Source organism: Gossypium hirsutum, chromosome D02 (genome assembly GCF_007990345.1).
Source record: "Gossypium hirsutum isolate 1008001.06 chromosome D02, Gossypium_hirsutum_v2.1, whole genome shotgun sequence".
NCBI lineage: Eukaryota > Viridiplantae > Streptophyta > Magnoliopsida > Malvales > Malvaceae > Gossypium > Gossypium hirsutum.
The window spans coordinates 14,971,620-14,990,144 of NC_053438.1; the positions used below are offsets into that span (position 1 = coordinate 14,971,620).

Genomic DNA, 18,525 nt, shown 5'->3' on the forward strand with positions numbered 1-18,525 from the left:
ATTGACAACATATCTCTAGGCTCTTTTATCAGTTTCTTTGGTAAAAGTAGTCATATTGACCATCTAGTAAGCATAATTAACACCATCAAGCATAAGGGGAGAGACAAAGGCGTACCTTCCATTTCTACTAAATATCAACACCAAAAACTGCACTAGATGTGCTTAGTGGGAGGCTTTAATACTAGTTGACGAGTCTAAATTGATATTTAAAGATAGAATCAAGAAGTGTTTAGAGTTGTTCCAACTGTTTCAGGCACTTGTAATGAAAAGTTTAGTAAAATAAACAACACAAGAGGTGTTTTCACAGTTTGATTTTCGTGTATTTGCGGAGCCTTGCCCAAAGAGAATATTCACTATTTAGCATCTCGTACAACAAGTTTTATCAAGCTCTAACATCTCCCCTCTAAGTTTTTCCCCTGAAAACTTATGACACTAACCAAGTCCCACACTTGATTATTACAGTTTAATGCACTCACACAAACTTTCCTCACTTGAACAAAATAAAATGCTTTCTTTCTTAGTATATAACTTATACAAGTCTTCATAATATTAAGTGAAAAAGACTTACTAACAAACACTATCTTTTACAATCAATTATCCCTCTAAATTAGCAAGATAACTTGCAGAAATAATATCTTATAAACAACATAAGATAAGGCTTGAATAATCTGGATATGCTTCCTTCTATAGCTTGATCTGATTCAATCCATGAGTCAAGGTATGATGATTGCTTCGATTGCAATCCAAGAAACCTCTGAGATCTCTTGCTAAGTGTAGTTTGGATATCAATGATGAGCTAGAAATATTCCAATCAACTAAAGAAATTATAGCCCAAGGTAATTTGATTCTAAAATTTGTCAACTCAAACATAGTAGTTTTTCTGAGTAGTCAATTCTATTACCAGTTGGCATTGGTTCAAGCACTAGTGTAGGCATTCTTTGAAAAATGCCTCAACAATATAATTACATAGAAAGAAACAACTCAAAATCTTGATTTATTAATAACAAATAGATTACTTTGATACATTCAATGAATTCAACTTCTATTTATTAAAAAAATATTTTTTAGCAATTGAAATAGCTTTTATATTGTATAATTACATAGAAAGAAACAACTAAAATATTTGGTTCATTACTAATAATAAGAACATTATTGTAATCAAATAAATCAATTTGACACATTCATGCTACATTTGGTAGAATTATTATCTGTAACACTCGATTCTGACGGATTTTGAATCGAGTGACCTCTGAACTTGGCAGGTTAACTAAGTAGTGTTCTGAGCGACATAATGCTACCCCCCAAATGTTGCTATTGGCATGTAAAGTGGGGTTGTGGCAAGAATGAGATTATTCCAAGGAATTGTCTTAGAAAATGATGAATTGTTAAGAAAATGAGCTTGGTAATGTATTAAAGAATTTCGGGTAATTTGGTTATCATCGGAAAGTATTATACGTCGAGTTTGGTTAGTAATGGTGCTAGTTACATTCTAACATTGTGGTCAGAAACAAACGATGGAATGGACCCAAATATATTATTACATAGAAATGTTAGATTTTTGTACGCGTTTCTCTATAACTATAAACCACTTATAAGGAAGTTTGAAAATGATTGTAATGCATGTTAAACTATCATAGGGACAAAGGTTATATATCCTGATAATCAGATTAGGAAAAAGGAGGAGTTTTTCTTCTTCCTTCTTTCTTTTTCAAGAAGTGTTTTTATTTAAACCTAAAGGAACCTAGGGTAATCCCTTCTTTCACTTAAGCTAAGTTATAGATCTATATCTCTACTAGAGAATGCTCTATGCCAAGGTAAGCTTTATGACCCTACATGCCATGATTATGAAAGAGTAAATCCATTTAACTTGGTAAGATGGATGATATAAGGTCTTATTTGGGAATTTTTAGTGTTAGAAATGATAGAAAAAGAGGTCCATAAATAGATCTTGATGAATTTCCATGTTTTATAGAAGTAGTTGTTGATTATTCGATGGAAGTCTGGATCTAGAGTATGGTGTTACAAAAGGTGAAAATCAAGTGAGTCCCCAAATCTGACTCTTGTGTGTATACAGTATATTCTAGATGCTTCTGTGTTGTATCGTATGGACTGTGAAATTAACCCTAGAAAATACGGTTATAGAGTATTCTATGGTATGTATGGTTGCTAGGTTTGCATGAATGGTTGTACAAAAATTGACAAGTACCTTCATATCAGAATAAGACTATAGAGTATAATTAAAATATATGGGAAAGGTTTTGTGTATGTCCATCTGGTATATAGGAACGAAGCAAAGACTAAGGGTGCGTTTGGTTCGCTGTATTGGATTAGAGGTGTATTGGATTAGAGGTGTATTGGGATTAGAGGTGTATTGGATTAGAGGTGTAATAGCTAATCCACTGTTTGGTTGAATGTAATGGAATAGAGGCGTAATAGTAATCTTGTGTTTGGTTGAATGGAATAGAGGTGTAATAGCATAATGGAAAAAACTAAAATGACTAGAATACCCTTAGCATAAAATTGTTTTGGTAAATGATTATTGTTATTGTTATTTAAATTTTAATAAGATTATTATTATCAGTAATAAATAATTTAATCATATTTTAACATAATTATTATTAAATATATTTTAATTAAAATATATAATTTATAATAAAATTCTTAATAATCAATATTCTTATATGAATTTACTCAAATCATAATATATGATACTATAAAATATAATTTGAAATAATTAATATTAAATATATTTTAATTAAAATATATGATTTAATAAAATTCTTAATATTAAATATTCTTATATGAATTTTTTAAAATCATAATATATAATACTATAAAATATAATTTAACATAATTATTATTAAATATAAGTTAATAAAAATATATAATTTATCATCATACTATAGATAAATATTGAAATTTGTCACTGTACTTTATTTTTATTTATATTTGCCGTTATTTTTTTAAAAAATGAGTAAATTTGTAACTTAATTTTTATGTTATTGAATTTTACCACTAAAATTTAAATTTTATTAATTTTTGCCACTAACTCTTATTTTTTAGTTAAACTCTTATTTTAAATTTATATTGAATTTTTATTTTTTTAAATTACAAATATCTTCATTTAACTTAACGAGTAAATATAATTCTTGACTTTCCTTTCTCATCATCTAAACAAAAGCACAATAAACAAATTGTCAAAAAGAAACCCAAATCCAATAGTTGGGAGATTCAAAAGCTTTCTCCAATAATGTGTTTCTTCTATAAGAAACAATGCTTATAAGCAGCTTGTCAAAGCTCAAAATCTATTTAGTCCTATGTCATACATCCAATGTCATTTGTATATATGCTCCCTCACATCAGCACAAAACACAAGACTCAATATGAAGCATACATGAGAAGAAAACAGTTGGATTGAGTTAATGAAGTACATGCATCTTATGTGTTTTTCTTTCTCAGGGAAAACCTTTCGAGAAAAAAGAAAGTAGAAAAGGAATTAAAAAAATGTTGGTGAAACATTTGAGGAACATGCAAACAAGGTATCCTACAGCTAGTAGTGGTGATGAAATACTCTGCAACAAAATCAGCGCATCTTATAGAATTGAACTCTCGAAACCACACAACGTCGTCCGCTCAATGAATATTTAACCATTATGTCAACGTCTCGGGGATTCTTCTTGTTTGGTGCAACAGTCATGCTCCCAATTATTGTCTCCCCTTCACAGATGGTTAACACATCCTCTAGATATAGGACTGTTTGCTTCCAATGGGTAGCTCGCGATCTTGGTCCTGCATTTTGTATTTGCCATTAGCCAATACAAAGTTCTTCTAGGCTGGCTTGCTGATTTCTATTCGTAGATAAAATGGAAAGGACAAAGGATGGAGAATTTTGATGTAGATACAAACCTGTAGAGAAACCCATCAATTTGTGGCATTTGGTAAACGAAACATCAAAATATGCAACGAAAGCATGGATGTAATCATCACGCTCTGCAATATAGAGATATCAAAAGACTTTATAGATCCTGATACTATGTAGGCCTCAAGACCGAGGCAAGGAAAATAGCAAAACCACAAGTGCATTACCTCCAGAAAATTGTCTTGCCTGAAGTATTTGCATGTAACAGCTTTCCCAAGTAGGCAAGCTTTTGTTCCAACTGCACGCTTGACCATCCAATACCCCTTTGAACATTTAGAAACAACTGAGCTTTTCACTAGCATTAGAGCAATAGATAACAACTAGGTGAGATGTTTACAATATACAATTTCATACCTCAACAATGCTTGGTATCAGTTTAAATCTTGCATCACGAAATTGATCCGTTCCATCTGCAAACTTTTCCAGTAAAGAATATTTCCTCACTGGCCTTTCAGCAGCATAGTAGAGGACCAAACTATGTTTGGGAGAAAAGTGGAAACTAGAAGTGAATCTGAAGGTCAGAGCATGATCTGCATTGACCATCCAGAACAATAAAATTTGTTAAAAATTTTCAACTTTAATCTTCGTATCATCCACTTAATTACATGGCTATTTCAGGATTAGAATTTCTTCATATGAAAACATCATTTTGTGTTCAGAAATATGGCTTAAGTGTCATTACCAATAACGATCCCAAACCTATTTGTCCTAAGCAAACAACTTTGAGCTTTTAATAGTTAGTTTTCTGCAGGACTAAGCTTTTAAAATAGAAATCATTTTTCATAACCATCTTATGCAATTGTAAAAATTTCCAATGTATTGACAGTTTTGTTTAAATAAATATGCAGATAAAGGAGGTAGAAATGCATCCACATGCGTATCTCGAGATTAATCACAAGGATAAATGGAAGATTTTTTCCGGCATCAGACTGAAAATGAAAATAGCAGTTAGGTCATAATTCATAAAAATGTTTTTCCATCAAGCAAAATCATTCACGATGCCTCCAATATTCTCGAATCAGCCTTTTCCAACAGTGAAGGAACATTTTTGTTCAGTGTGATAGAGAATATGATGTGCTATTTGTCTGCAACATTAGGAGTACATAGATGCAAGAATAGATAGTGTGGCTGTCCCAAAACAAATGATAAAGTCCCTAGCAGCTTGTAGGAGTAGCAAACCATTTGCTAAATTGTCCTATGTAGAAACAGTCCATTCTCGAATTAAAATCTGCAAACTGAAAGAAAATTCTTACATCTATGGATCCGCCAGGCATTTCAATAGCTATTTAGCTAAGTCTCATAATACATAGAAGATGTTTGCAGTTCAGATGATGATGCTGCAATGGCTGTGTGGATATACCAGAATGACAGGACAAGAAACAGACGATTTGGGAAATATGGGGTTAACGAAATCAAGGAAAAGGTAAGGGAGATGCGTTGAAAGTTGGTAATCACCTTGTTTCTTATTGTTAGATAAAGAAATATAAATGGTTTGAGAAATGGAAATTAAAGGAACTAAATACTGTTGAGATAACCAAAAAGTTCGATAGTTGTTTCATCCAGTCTAAAATACTAATCGAGTTCGGGGAAAATTAATAAAAGCACTACTGAAGGCATCTTTTTATTTCACGTAAAAAAGGAGTAACAAGCATGCAAATTGACTTCCTGATACATGAATCTCTATTCATTCAAACATAAGCAAGGCTAAAGGGGACTTTCTAGGAACAAGATGCATCTTATAAACAAAACCAAGAAAATACATAATGTTTTGCTTAAAATAAAAAAATGAGAGTATTCTTTTAGCATAACAATGGCTAAGCCATAGCATGAAAAACAGTGAAACCAGGAAAGCCATAAGTTCATTTTATAGGTTTTAGCACTCAAAATTGAGACTGTAAAATGCACATAGTAAGATTTCATAAAATTATATTAGCATGGCTAATCTGCAAAGAAATTACTGGAAAGAATTTGAAAAATGTAAATAACAAAAAGAAACCAATCCTAGCAGAAAATTTGCTAAGAATGAAGCAACTTTCACATGACTTTCATAACATTGACACCTTCAAAGAAAGGGAAACAGTACGAAGCCGGTTTAATACCTGAGCTAGACTCTTTGGATGCAATGCAATTTTATCTGTTGCTTTATTGACTTTGAACCAATCAACAGCTATGAGCTTGAGAAGGGGATTTCCACTCATTATCTGCGAAAAGACTTGTAGGTTACTCAATTGATTCTCTACAGAATATTGGCAAGAACAAGGAATGCGAGGAAGAAATTACAGATATAATAAAACCATGGAAAAGGACTGTCAGCTATAAAGTAAAAGGAAAATTTTCATCATAGGAAAAATCATGCTTCCTCATTTTCTGTATTTGAAACTTTACTTGTCCAGCAGAGAATTCATTAAGCAAGATAAATATAGTTAAAAGCAATCAAAGAACTCATACATTAAGAAATCTAAAATTAATAAATGGGCCAAATACAATAATGATTCAAACAAAGAACTTCCAACTACTGAACTGAATGAGAGGGTCTCAACCTTGAAACCAAACAAAGAATACAAGGTAAGACAGAAATACCAGTAAAACTATAAATGTAAAGTCGATTTTGGTTTCTTAATCCAATTTAGAAACCAGACCTGGCAAGATTAGGTAAATGAAACTGCATCACACCAATAGCTAACAGAATCAATATGAACTGACCAATAGAAACATATGTATCAACTCAGGATGAGAGCATAATGAATGAGTAGAACTACACACGAAGCAGACAACTGTCATTCCAATTTGTATCTCAATTTTCCATTATAATAAACCAGATACTCTTAATTTCATGCTTTGATGATATAAGATGATAAGAGTGCACTCAGAACAAATAAAAACAATGAAAAATGCATGTCAAATGATTAACAAGGGTAGGAAAACCTCACCTTGGCACTATTTTTTAAGTATGTCTGTCCTCTTATCATAAATCCCGCACCACCAGGAGAAGTCCAACAATTTGTGTCAGCATCATCCTTTCCTTTATGGAGAACACTGTTGAATTGACTTGGATCAACATGAATAGGAGGTACACTAAGATCTAATTCCTTACTTGCATTTTCAGCTGCATCTGCAGTGACTTAATTCTTAGTATACTTAATAGCTCACAAAAGGATCAAGGATAGAATATCTTTTAAGCTATAAGATATTATTGTTACCAAAAAAGAAAAGAAAAAGAAAAAGAGAAGGCATAAATATAAAAAATATTTCCTGGATAGAATCTCCTTTTTTTCAAATAAAAGATAAAAGCAGGTTGATCTTTCCAAATACAGAACTAAGAAAATAAAGAACCTGAAGCTTGCTTCAAAGCTGTGCTTGAGATGGCCGCAGGTGCAGGCTTCGGCTTGACTGGTTTTTCCTGATAAAGTTGAGAGCAGATTATCAATAATAGAGTTTTTCAAGAAAACGATAATGAATAGGTTACATCAGTCCACAAATAGAGCAATCGAGTTCCAATTTCCACCAGCAACAAAAACCTTTAAGAAATAGAAATCTACTCGGAACTTAAGCTAATTAAAATACAGGAATCCATATAAATTTGAGAGCAAAAGAGAGTTAGAAATATGAATTTACCTTTCCAGTTGCAGTAAACTCCGAAAATAAAAGGTTGAGAAGGCCAAGCGTCGATTCTATTGTAATCTTCAGCAAAAGAAAGACAGAAGGAAGAAACAGAAGACGGAAAGGGGAAGCAGGAGGGTAAAACAGGGTCTAAAACTCAAGCAGCACCTAATCTGAGAAAGAGGAACGTAATAGAAATCGGTGGATTTTGGGGATTAGGGGTGTAATGTAATAGACGGGTATTAGCCAATACCCTGAACCAAACAGAGGATTGAAGTGGGATTAAATGGGGCCCACCGATTAGGGGTGTATTGGCATAGCCAATACACCCAACCAAACATGGTGTAAGTATTAAGGTGGTATCAATACATGAAAGTCTATCAAGTAAGTCTATGTCTATTTTCGCGGAGTCATTTAAAGGGGTCTGTCGGGACTATAAACACAATTTTTGAAAGGAAGAATTCGTGGCCATGACACTATATCATGTAAGACCATAGTTGGTGGGTTATGGCATCATATGGAAAGAACTAAATGAAGGTTATTACCTGACAGGGTTCTCTGTGTGACCCAAAATGATGAGGGAAAAACCTCACCAAGTGCGAGTCTAGGCGAATCCCTGTCATAAACACACCAGAAAAATGGAAGAATTTGTGGCGATTTAAGAAAATGGAAGCCTTATGACAAATCTTGTAAAAGACACCTTTGTGGAGCACTTTAAAGAATGACCCTTATGGCAATCTTCTGAAGGGAAAGCCTTTGTGGCGGACCGTGAAAGAATGAAATAATTTCCATGGTGTATTCTGATGGAATGAAATTCTTGATGAATAAGGAAGGGAATGATATGAAAGACGAATTTTGGACTTAGAGCCTTCACGGCAAAGAATAAAGGATATGCCCTTGCGACGGGTTCCAAAAGAGCATCCTTTTCGGTAAATTCAATAGAGAAAGTTTTTATGGCACACAAAATGGGGTACGCTTATGGCATGTTCTAGAAAGGCTCCCAAGAATAATTCATGAAAAACATTTTTTTGGCAGACTCTGTACTAAGTGAAAGGCGTATTCATTATTACTTCTAAATGCAAATAGTGAAAACAATAAGCACAAAATGTATCTATGGGTATTATGACAAGGTACTCGATATGATTAAGATTTGTGCATAGATGGAAATTCTAAGAGATATATTGAGGTGATGAGAATGTACTCTGAAAATGAATGTAAACATGGCACGCTCGAAAAAAGTATTGATCACCTGTGTATGGGTTTCTTATTAAAGTTGAGGAAGTTATGGCTTGGTGAACGGAGAATGTAGGTAAGGTCTCAAAAGCAAGAAAGAGAAGGAATTGGACTCAGAGTAGGGTATGGTATCGAACGTGAATAAAGAAACGAAAATGGAGGCAACTTTTGTTAGAGACTCGTTAAAAAATAAGAGAAAAAAGATGGTTCTTTAAACATTAGATGCGACATGCAAATATGGCTCAGGTAAATGGTGGTTGCCTCACTAAGTTTCATTGAACTTATTTTTGTGTGTTATGTTTCAGGTAAACTCTTAAGATCTGCAACTGGAGGGATGGCGACAGGGCTATATGCTAAGGAGTGGCAAGGCTGGCTATATACATATAGAGCAAATTGTTGGCGTGTTCAAGTCTGAGTTGTTTTACAGAAGTCTTTTAAACTAAATAATTATGATAGACCAGGATACCAAATCAATCATAGTTGTAAATCAATTCTGTGTATTTTAATTAAATTTTCATCTGGTTCACACTTACATATTTCATAGAAAAGTTGTAATTAAATAGTTGTAATTGAATGTAATTTGTATGGATAGAATTGAATTTCTTATGTACTTGAGTAGTAACACCCTAGGTTTGGATAAGGATCATTGGATTGGGTTTGGGGCGTTATATTATTATTTTTCACCATATTTTAGTAAATGAGTTACCAATAAACCAATTTCAATTGGTAATATTCTACCACTCCCACGACTAATTTTTAGCAAAGAGAAGGGGAATTTTCACTTATTTTGAAGAGGTCTTGTTTTTTACAAGTATTTTTACCCATTCTTCTAATTTCAAGTTTAAATTTACCATAATTATTTTTTATTTGATGTTTAATTACTTTAAAACATGTGTATTAAATAAGCTTTTTCCTTATGCTATTACACTTGTAACCAAGCATAACATCAATGGCGTTGTGATAACTTCATTAAATTAATATTAGATCTTTGTCATTTCCACTATATAAGTGAATGAAAAAAATTATATTAAAATTATGAAAATTTATTTAGTACACTGCCAGTAGAGTATTTAGATTTTAGAAGTAGGTTTCTGAATTGACAAGTGTCCTATAGGGGACTATAAAATATTTTAAGAAATAAATATTTACAAAAAGTCACATGTCAATCTTTTATGGTTGTTCGTCGAATAAAAAATACACTACCAGTATACCAAATACTCACCCTAAAATTATATTTATAAAAAAATTATTCAATATTTAAATCATAGGTAAAATGGTAAAGTGTTTATAAACATACTTAAAATTTTCATTCTGTTATAAAATAAATAGACAAAGAGTAAAGGACAAAGAGAATGAGAGAGCAAAAAGAGAGCGTATTTTATTGATCAATCAGAATATTTAAAAACTTCTCCAAAGTCTCTATTGATAGGCATAAAAAGTATAAATGAAGTAGAGATCTACTTCTAATGACTATTAGAATTTCAAATACATCAAAACTTATCTTGATCTTGATGGACATCCACTTAATAAGATATTCATAACACTCCCCTTTGGATGTTCGTTGGTAGATAATATGTCTCGTTAAAACCTTACTAAGATAAAAAGCCTGTGGGAAAAAAATTCCTAGTGAATAAAAAAGAGTACACATATCTATAATACGCATAATATGTTGCCTCATTCAAAACCTTATTAGGAAAACCTAATGGGACAAAACCTCGGTTAAGGGAAAAAGAGTACTGTGCGTATTTATTCCACCTCATAAAAACATCACATACTTTCTCATATTCTACGTATTCAATCTTGAATACTAGTCTTTCAAATGAGTATTTGAATGCATCTAATAAACATTTATATAACCATTCTTTTGAAAGTCATGAGTGAGGGAAAATTTTGGGGGAAAAATATTTTGATCTCTTTAGGAGTTTCAACAATAACCATAGCAAACTTTAATCGTGATTCTTTTATAAAAAACAAAAATAGGTATTTTGGATAATTTTATAATCCTCTTTCAACTACTGTTCACTAAGTCAATTTTACCACATATCTTCAAATTATTTCAATTCATATAAATGAACAATTTCTCGATAATTTTAATATGCTTCTGGCATTCTAAATCCAAGGATTTTAATATAAACTTTACACTATATAGTGATTCATATAAGGTTGTAACAACCATTAGACGCAAGTTAAATCTTTTATGAACTGTCAGTTTAATAATACATCTAAAGGTTATTGTATCCACCACAAAAGAATATTATATCTTTTCATAATCAATGCCAGGACTTAGCGAAAAGCTTCATATTTTTATTCTGTTTTTGCAAAACTACTTCATTTGTACCATTATTGGCTTTATACCTTTAGATATTTGGACTACTGGTTCAAAAACTCCACGAATTTAATTGTACTTTAATTGCATCTTTCTATTTTGAACAATTTATTCCATAGGTTTATTCAAGATTCTCCTTTTATTTCATTATTTCACCAATAATATTGCATGCAAAACCATTGTCGACCACTTTTATTATCGGTTCCATATTTTCTCGAATTAACATAACGTATCGAGATTTCTTTATTTTCACTATTTTAATCTTCAGTTTCAGGTACCTGAATCTGTTTTGGCTTTTTACTTATTAGTTATGTCTTGGATCTCTTTTGGAGCACCCACCTCCACTATATGACCATCTAGAAGAATTTTCATCTTTGGAACCGATCAATCTATTATTTATTCTAACTGATTATCCTACTGGGACTTTGATTCAAATTAAAATATTAGATGGTATATAACACTTGGTTATTCTCATTCAGTTTGTAAATACATCTGACAGTTAACTTGTAATGAGTTATCCTTGTTGAACTTCTAGTTCAAATTACTCTCACCCTAACTCATTTCAAGTTATTATTTCTCTCCCCCTAATGTTGGGAAAATTATCGAATCAAAATGATAATCGCAAATCATGTCATAATTGAATCTAAAATACAATCAAAACATCTAATAATATAAAGAGATTTGTTATTAATATATATATACCCAACTTTATTTGAGGATTCACTCATCCTTGTGCATTGTGGTGAAGCAATTGGAACATATATACACATACAAAAATTCAAAGATGAGAAATATTTAACTCTTGATCAAAAACCAATTTAATGGAGAGCATTTATAACTTATTGGCTTGATGCGTACAACATGTAAATCAACATAATCTCATGTTCAAATAGGAAGTTTAGTTCTCATAAGTAATGGTTTAGACATTAACCAGAGGCATTCAATCAATAATTTCTCTAAACCATTATGCGGATAAATAACAAACTTTTACAAAAGTTTTTCAAACTCAATCAATAAAAGACTGAGATATAAACTCATCAGTATTAGCAAGATGAATTGTCTTAATTGCATGATCTAAAATTAATTATTTAAACAAGCAATCTTGCAAACGACAAGTTGCAAGTTGATAACACATATGTGATTTTTTTGTAGATGCATCTACCAAAATCATATAATATCAAAACCATCCACATGGTGGATGAATGGACCCATATTCATTTCAGAAATGCAAGATATTAAATCTCAACTTTAGCTAGTGAGTTTTTAGCAATCAATTTTCATTGAGAACAAGCAACAAATGAGAATTCTTTAAATTAAAGAATCTTTTGGTTCTTTAATGAATGTCCATATAAATTCTCAATTAACTTTCGCATCATATATGATCCAGGATGGTCTAACTGGTCACACCAAGTAGTAAATGCATTTGTATTCGTAAACTTCTGGTTTACTTTAACACGTGTTTCAATTGTACTAAATTGTAACAAATTGATAATTTACTACCATTCCTTTTTACTTTGTATCCACATATAAGTACTATTGTGACATTTACTACTGGAAATGTCTAAATCAATATGAAGTTTATAATGCCACTAAGTCAATAAATATAATTTCCAAATAATTACATGCAATATTTGCTTCAGGGAATATGTTAAAATCTTCAAATGCAGGGCATTTGGTCTAGTGGTATTATTCTCTCTTCAGATGCGAAAAGTCTAGAGTTCGACTCAAAAATACTTTTAAAACCCTTTTAACGAGAGTTTTGCATAATTAGCTAACTACCAAGAATAATTGCCTAGGTCATGTAAAGAAACAAGCCTATACTAAATATATCAATAAACGTCACATCTCAAACATAAAAATATGACATAATGAAAACTAGCAATTTTTTTTCATAATCATCATCCTAGACATGCATGAAATTTAATTCAAATCCAACCATTCAAGCTCATAGAACTTTTCATTTACAATTGCTCATGTTATTTCTCTAAATAATTAACAAATAGAATAATATAAAGCGTATGAACTACTACCTTTAACAATTTTTTGAACTAAATCAAATCTGAATAACCATAAATTCATTGGTTTGTTAACATAAATTTGCATACTAGATATGCTTTAATCAAATATACTATTTAATTATAAAACCTACTATAGCGGTAAATTAGTTAATATTTATTTTCATGAACAAATTAGATGCTTAAAACAATATGTAATACATGTAATCAAAACTTAAAAAGAAGACCATCTCAAAATATTTAAATCATATATCAAGTTGATTCAATATTTAAAGACGTACCTTATTTTTTTGTTCTACATTGAGTCTTGATGATAAAAAGTAAGCAAATTAAACTTCAGTAGTAGACTTTGAATTCAATCAAAATCTACTAATAGCAAACTTTGAAAGTAGATCTTATTTTCCAAGTGTATAATAGGTACATAACCAATGACTCTTCATAAATAAATTGTCTCTCTTCTTAAAAAGTTCTTGGAAATTCTTGTTCTTTTCTTGCTTTCTTCAATTTTCCACTTCTGGTGGTGAAAAAATTTATTACGACCATCTTGCATGACTATTATTATAATCCAACTTACTACATCCACGTCAAAGATTATGTCTTTCGAATTTATTACATATTGTTACATTCTCTTCAGGGAATGATTAGGTTTTGTGATTAAAAAATTTTGTTCAATCATAAGTAAAAAAATTTCATAATGTTGCTACTACAGGAGCACATTTGAATAATGAAAAGTTGAATAATTTCTCTCTTGTAAGGTTTTCATCAGTAATATTTTTTCATGTAATTTTAATTGAGAACTTATTTTGAATACTGTAAAGTTATACTTATAGTTTTAAAAACTTACAACTTTTGGTACATCCAACCATAACGAGTTTTAGATAGAATTATCATATTCTATTGCTCATATTTTTCTTTTAAATTATTCCACATTTTAAGTAGATTTTTTATAGTAAAATATTTTGCTTTCAACCCCTTAACGGGGATGATGACAAAATAATATCACAAAAATAGTCATGATCAATTTAATTTATAACAAGAGTAATAAATATAAATCAATAACCCAATCCCCTTTTGATACATATGAAATATAATATTTTCCTCATTTACAATCTCAGTATGAGATCCATTATAAATATCTTTAAAAATCAATGGATTAACCATCACAAGATATTAATATATTAGCTCTTCTAGAGCTTTTAAGTAATTTTGTATTTCCAAATATTAGAATGATATTGATTTATATTTTCTTTTGCGTTCACTTCGGGAAATGCAATAGATTTACTAGGAAAAACTTATAAATGTCCCAAAAATTCTTTATTTCATAACCACCATTGAAAACATGCGTGTATTTAAAATCAAAATCTATCTATTCATGTTGTCATGATTAGTATCCAATTATAATAAACATGATATAATAAATCATAGTAAAATATACCTGAGATTCTTTAAGATTATTGTTATCACCCTGGCTATTATCACGAGCACTATTACAAATAGTAAAACAACTTTGTTTTCGTAATAACATTTATAATCTATTAGTAACAAAAACTCATTTAATAAATAAAATCAAAATTTTCGTGTACGATGCTTGAAAGTTATCTGATACACAATGTACTAAATTTCAATACCACATATGTGTTATAAAATCTTATGATGCTCTAATCAAATATTTATAAATTCAATTTAAAAGATATAATATAATAATTTCAAGCATATTTAATAACAATAATTTAATCATGAAAAATTTTAATCATCCAAATATCATACATACTATAATTAAATAAAAGAATCTTAGTTTAAAAGAAATCTTAACATAATAATATTTTTTCATAAAATAATTTTACTAAAAATCAATCAACAAAGAAGAAAAACATATAATGTAAGGATTATATAAAATTCTATGCATAAAAAGGCATAAAAAATTTAGAGATTTATGTGTACCTGACTAGTTAAAGGGTCTAATGATTACTCATAGTGCGCAAGCCTCAATTGAAATAGCAACAGCTCTGGGAGACAATCAACAATAGTAAAATTTGAGATATTTTTGTGACTTATGGAGAAAAATAATTAAAAGATAATCATGCTAATAACGTGTTATAGAATAAATAGACAAAGAGTAAATAACAAAGAGAATGGGAGAGCAAAAAGAGAGCGTATTTTATTAATCAATCGAAATATTTACAAAGCTTCTCCAAACTCTCTATTTATAGGCATAAAAATATAAATAAAGTAGAGATTTACTTCTAATGACTATTAGAATTTAAAATTCATCAAAGCTTATCTTGATATTGATGGATATCCACTTAATAATATATTCATAACACATTCTAAGTTGTTTTGTTTAATCATTTCATATAAAAATAGTAAAAATATAAAAGTATTATTATATTAGTATTCAATATTTTATTAAAAATTAATTTTAAAGTAATTTTTTATTGAGTTGACTCATAACACTGACTCAGTAAATAAGTATAAATAATTAAGATAAATGAAATTTTAATTTAATGTAAGATTAAAACTCTCAAAGTTTTGAAATTGTAGATTCCAATTAAAAAAATGTAATTATATTTATATTGTAATTTAAAAAAAATTTAACATAATTGATATATTATATTCTCTTGCTAACTTCATTATTTCTTAATTAATCAGATTAAAAATCTTAGAAGTAGACTTGAAATTATCCTCACATGTTTAACTTTTTCATTTGTGAAAAATGCTGAAGAAAATAATAATAAAATTGTGGGATTCTGAATGCGTTGTATCAAATATTATCATATCTAACACGATCTGTCACGGAATTTCGTAGGGACAATGCAAGTCAAGTCAACACCCCATCGTAAACTAAACTCTATAGAAGAAAAGAAAATTACGGAATTATCATTTTATAATTAAGATAAGTGGGATTTTAACTTTAATTGAATTAATAAAATATTAAATATATTATTCAACTAAAATTTTATTTTAATGTTTTTTCATACGTTTTTATTATTAATATCATACATATTTTAATTAAAGTTTCATTTTAATATAGTATATATTCTATTCATTATTATTAATTAGTTTCAACACATGCGCTTCATTAATTGTATATTGTTATCAAATATACTTCTATTTTTTAAATATGTATTTTCAGTTTATATATATATATGAATGTGATAGAATTTATAGTAGTTTTTGAAATTTTATTTAAATTACTAATTTTATTTAATTTATAAAAAAATATGTATCATCTCGTGTGAATTTTTATTAGTTGCTATTATGTTTTGAATGAATTAAAATAAAATTGATAGTTTAAGTATAACTATTAAAAGAAAAATTTTTAATGGAAATTGAGTTATAATTTAAGTGCCCATAATGGAAAACATTATCGTCTAGAAGTAAAAGCAAAATGCGTGAAGAATGGTCTACGTTTAGGCCAATTACTACTAGATGTGTTTCCGCAAAAAGACTACCTAAGTCAACTAAAATCTCGAACAATTCTTTTATTTTTCTTAATAAAATATTTTAAGTGTAATATATGTAAATTCTAACATATTAATAATTGGTACTATATAGATTTATTCACACGATAAATATTTTCCATCGAATTTTATTTTAATTATTTTTCCTACGAATATCATCAGATACAAAATTATAAGTTAATCGACCATTTTTGAAGCAGTAAACTTGTAGTTTCTTCCAAATACTATGGAAACTCAGATATTTCAATATTGGAAGCCTAGAATTAGATAAATCATATTGAAGAACAAGGCAAAATTCTTTATTTTTAACTATCTATTATATCAAAGATCCATAATGGTATCCATCATTCCAAGACTTTCTTCCAACCTTAACTGAGATTTTATCTGTTTGGAAGAAAAGAAAACAACCCTTGTTTGAAACAGCCCTAGTTGACTTCTCCAGCTGACCAATTGGGTTGCACTCATTTAACCCAACTTCATAATTGTGTTAATGTTTTTAACTTGAAACCTCATCCAAAAGCTTATATCTTCTTACCTTGTTTCTGGAAAAATGTCTTGTAATGACCCCATTCTTCGATATCTCTTCTAACTTTGTTCTTCTAAGCTTTTCTTCTAAATAAGCATTCTTTATGATCCTTTTTCGCTTCATTTTCTCTTCTAACTTGGGTTTCTTGATGGGAACTTTCATCAATTGTTGTTGCTTTAAACTGTTGGCATTTCTTCGGTTGCCTTTAAAGCCAGCTCCAGGGTGATTATCAGCCTTTTTCTTGTTCTTATTATTATCATCTTCGTTTTTGCCTTTAGATGAAGCTGAAGACTTCAATGAATTCTGAGACTTTTCCTTTGAATGCTCCTCTTGATTCAAACACCAGTTACAAACTTCATAAACCCCAGCTTTTGGATACAGATTGCTGCAATATCTGCCACGGGAAAAAAATAGAGTAAAATTTTTAAAAAGAATAAAGAAAATCTGATTCTTTATCAATGAAAATAAAAATCCAGAAAGATTTTTAAAAAAAATGGAAAATATGAGTAGAGGATATATAAAATAAGTACCTGTGTTGAGATCTGAAATGACAAATTTTGCATTGAAAAAGCTCTTGAGTAATACCAGAATCCCCAGACATACAACACTCGAGGAGGCTTGATTGCTGCGACGACGATATTTTCATGTTTCTCTGATTCGTATGTGTTGTTTTATTACAATAATTCATTGATAAATGTTTGATTTCATTTCCATATCGCGTGTGTACAAAGTAATATATATAATTCGACTTTCAAGTGTTCTTTTTAAGTTTTGTCCGAAAAAGAATGCATGATTGAGGTTTGAGGATTGGCTTTCGGTGTGAATTACATATATATATATGATGGCGATGGAGATGTTTTTCTATCAAGTCTTTAGAAAATTTGGTTTGTCCCAAAGTTAATGCCAAGAAAGTTATTATCAAAGAACGGGTAGATGAAACAAACAAAATTATAATAATAATAATAATAAGTTAGGGAAATAAATAAAATACGGATCATACTTTTATACATAGAGAGAGTAGAAAGGCCGCCTAACTTTCTAACAAATTAAGTGATTGGTTAACTTTATGCCATATCCCCAATAGAATCTTAAAGATGAGATGGAATTTTAAGAATTGGTTTGGTTTAGTAAAAAAGGAAAAATAAAAGAGTGAAAAAAGAAGAAAGCAAATAAAATTTGAGTTTTTTTAGCAATATAGAATAATGAGAGAAAAAAGATTAAAAAAATATGATATTTTTCAAAAAAAAAATTGAAATGTGAAAGTTAAAAGTGTGCATTTACTAATTATGCATTGTTTAAAATTTTTATTTTTTTCCCTTCTCATTTTTCAATTTTACCAAAAGGGGCGAAGCTAAAAATTTCCAAGAGGAAAACGATGTAACACATAAAAACTAGAGTAAAATTTTAAACGCTTAATTGAACTGCACTCTTCGTTCTTTGATCAA

The 18,525-nt window shown here is 29.7% G+C and overlaps 2 protein-coding genes and 1 long non-coding RNA gene across 3 annotated transcripts; all 3 read right to left on the reverse strand.

Annotated features, from left to right (window-relative positions):
• Positions 1-3,395: 3,395 nt before the first annotated feature.
• Positions 3,396-4,437, reverse strand: LOC107910244 (probable protein arginine N-methyltransferase 1). The gene is made up of 4 exons (XM_041088484.1): positions 4,274-4,437; positions 4,087-4,182; positions 3,907-3,990; positions 3,396-3,789 (listed from the first exon to the last, which is right to left on the reverse strand). The coding sequence occupies exons 2-4, from the start codon at positions 4,118-4,120 to the stop codon at positions 3,584-3,586; spliced, it is 324 nt and encodes a 107-aa protein (XP_040944418.1). The 5' UTR covers positions 4,121-4,182; positions 4,274-4,437; the 3' UTR covers positions 3,396-3,583.
• A 1,791-nt stretch (positions 4,438-6,228) lies between these two features.
• Positions 6,229-7,854, reverse strand: LOC121214638 (uncharacterized). Its single transcript, XR_005910220.1, has 3 exons — positions 7,535-7,854; positions 7,253-7,319; positions 6,229-7,031 (listed from the first exon to the last, which is right to left on the reverse strand). It is a non-coding gene; the product is annotated as an uncharacterized lncRNA (long non-coding RNA).
• An 8,939-nt stretch (positions 7,855-16,793) lies between these two features.
• On the reverse strand, positions 16,794-17,882 carry LOC107908331 (uncharacterized). The gene is made up of 2 exons (XM_016835527.2): positions 17,611-17,882; positions 16,794-17,474 (listed from the first exon to the last, which is right to left on the reverse strand). The coding sequence occupies exons 1-2, from the start codon at positions 17,766-17,768 to the stop codon at positions 17,051-17,053; spliced, it is 582 nt and encodes a 193-aa protein (XP_016691016.1). The 5' UTR covers positions 17,769-17,882; the 3' UTR covers positions 16,794-17,050.
• Between the last annotated feature and the right edge of the window lie 643 nt (positions 17,883-18,525).

What these genes read in the sequence shown, in the direction of transcription:
- LOC107910244 (XM_041088484.1), bottom strand. Translation starts at nt 4,120, where the DNA reads ATGCAAATACTTCAGGCAAGACAATTTTCTGGAG. An exon ending in GGCAAGACAATTTTCTGGAG is followed by an intron (nt 3,991 to 4,086) that starts GTAATGCACTTG and finishes TCTATATTGCAG; the next exon opens with AGCGTGATGATTACATCCAT. An exon ending in ATTGATGGGTTTCTCTACAG is followed by an intron (nt 3,790 to 3,906) that starts GTTTGTATCTAC and finishes TACAAAATGCAG; the next exon opens with GACCAAGATCGCGAGCTACC.
- LOC107908331 (XM_016835527.2), bottom strand. Translation starts at nt 17,768, where the DNA reads ATGAATTATTGTAATAAAACAACACATACGAATCAGAGAAACATGAAA. An exon ending in CATTTCAGATCTCAACACAG is followed by an intron (nt 17,475 to 17,610) that starts GTACTTATTTTA and finishes TTCCCGTGGCAG; the next exon opens with ATATTGCAGCAATCTGTATC.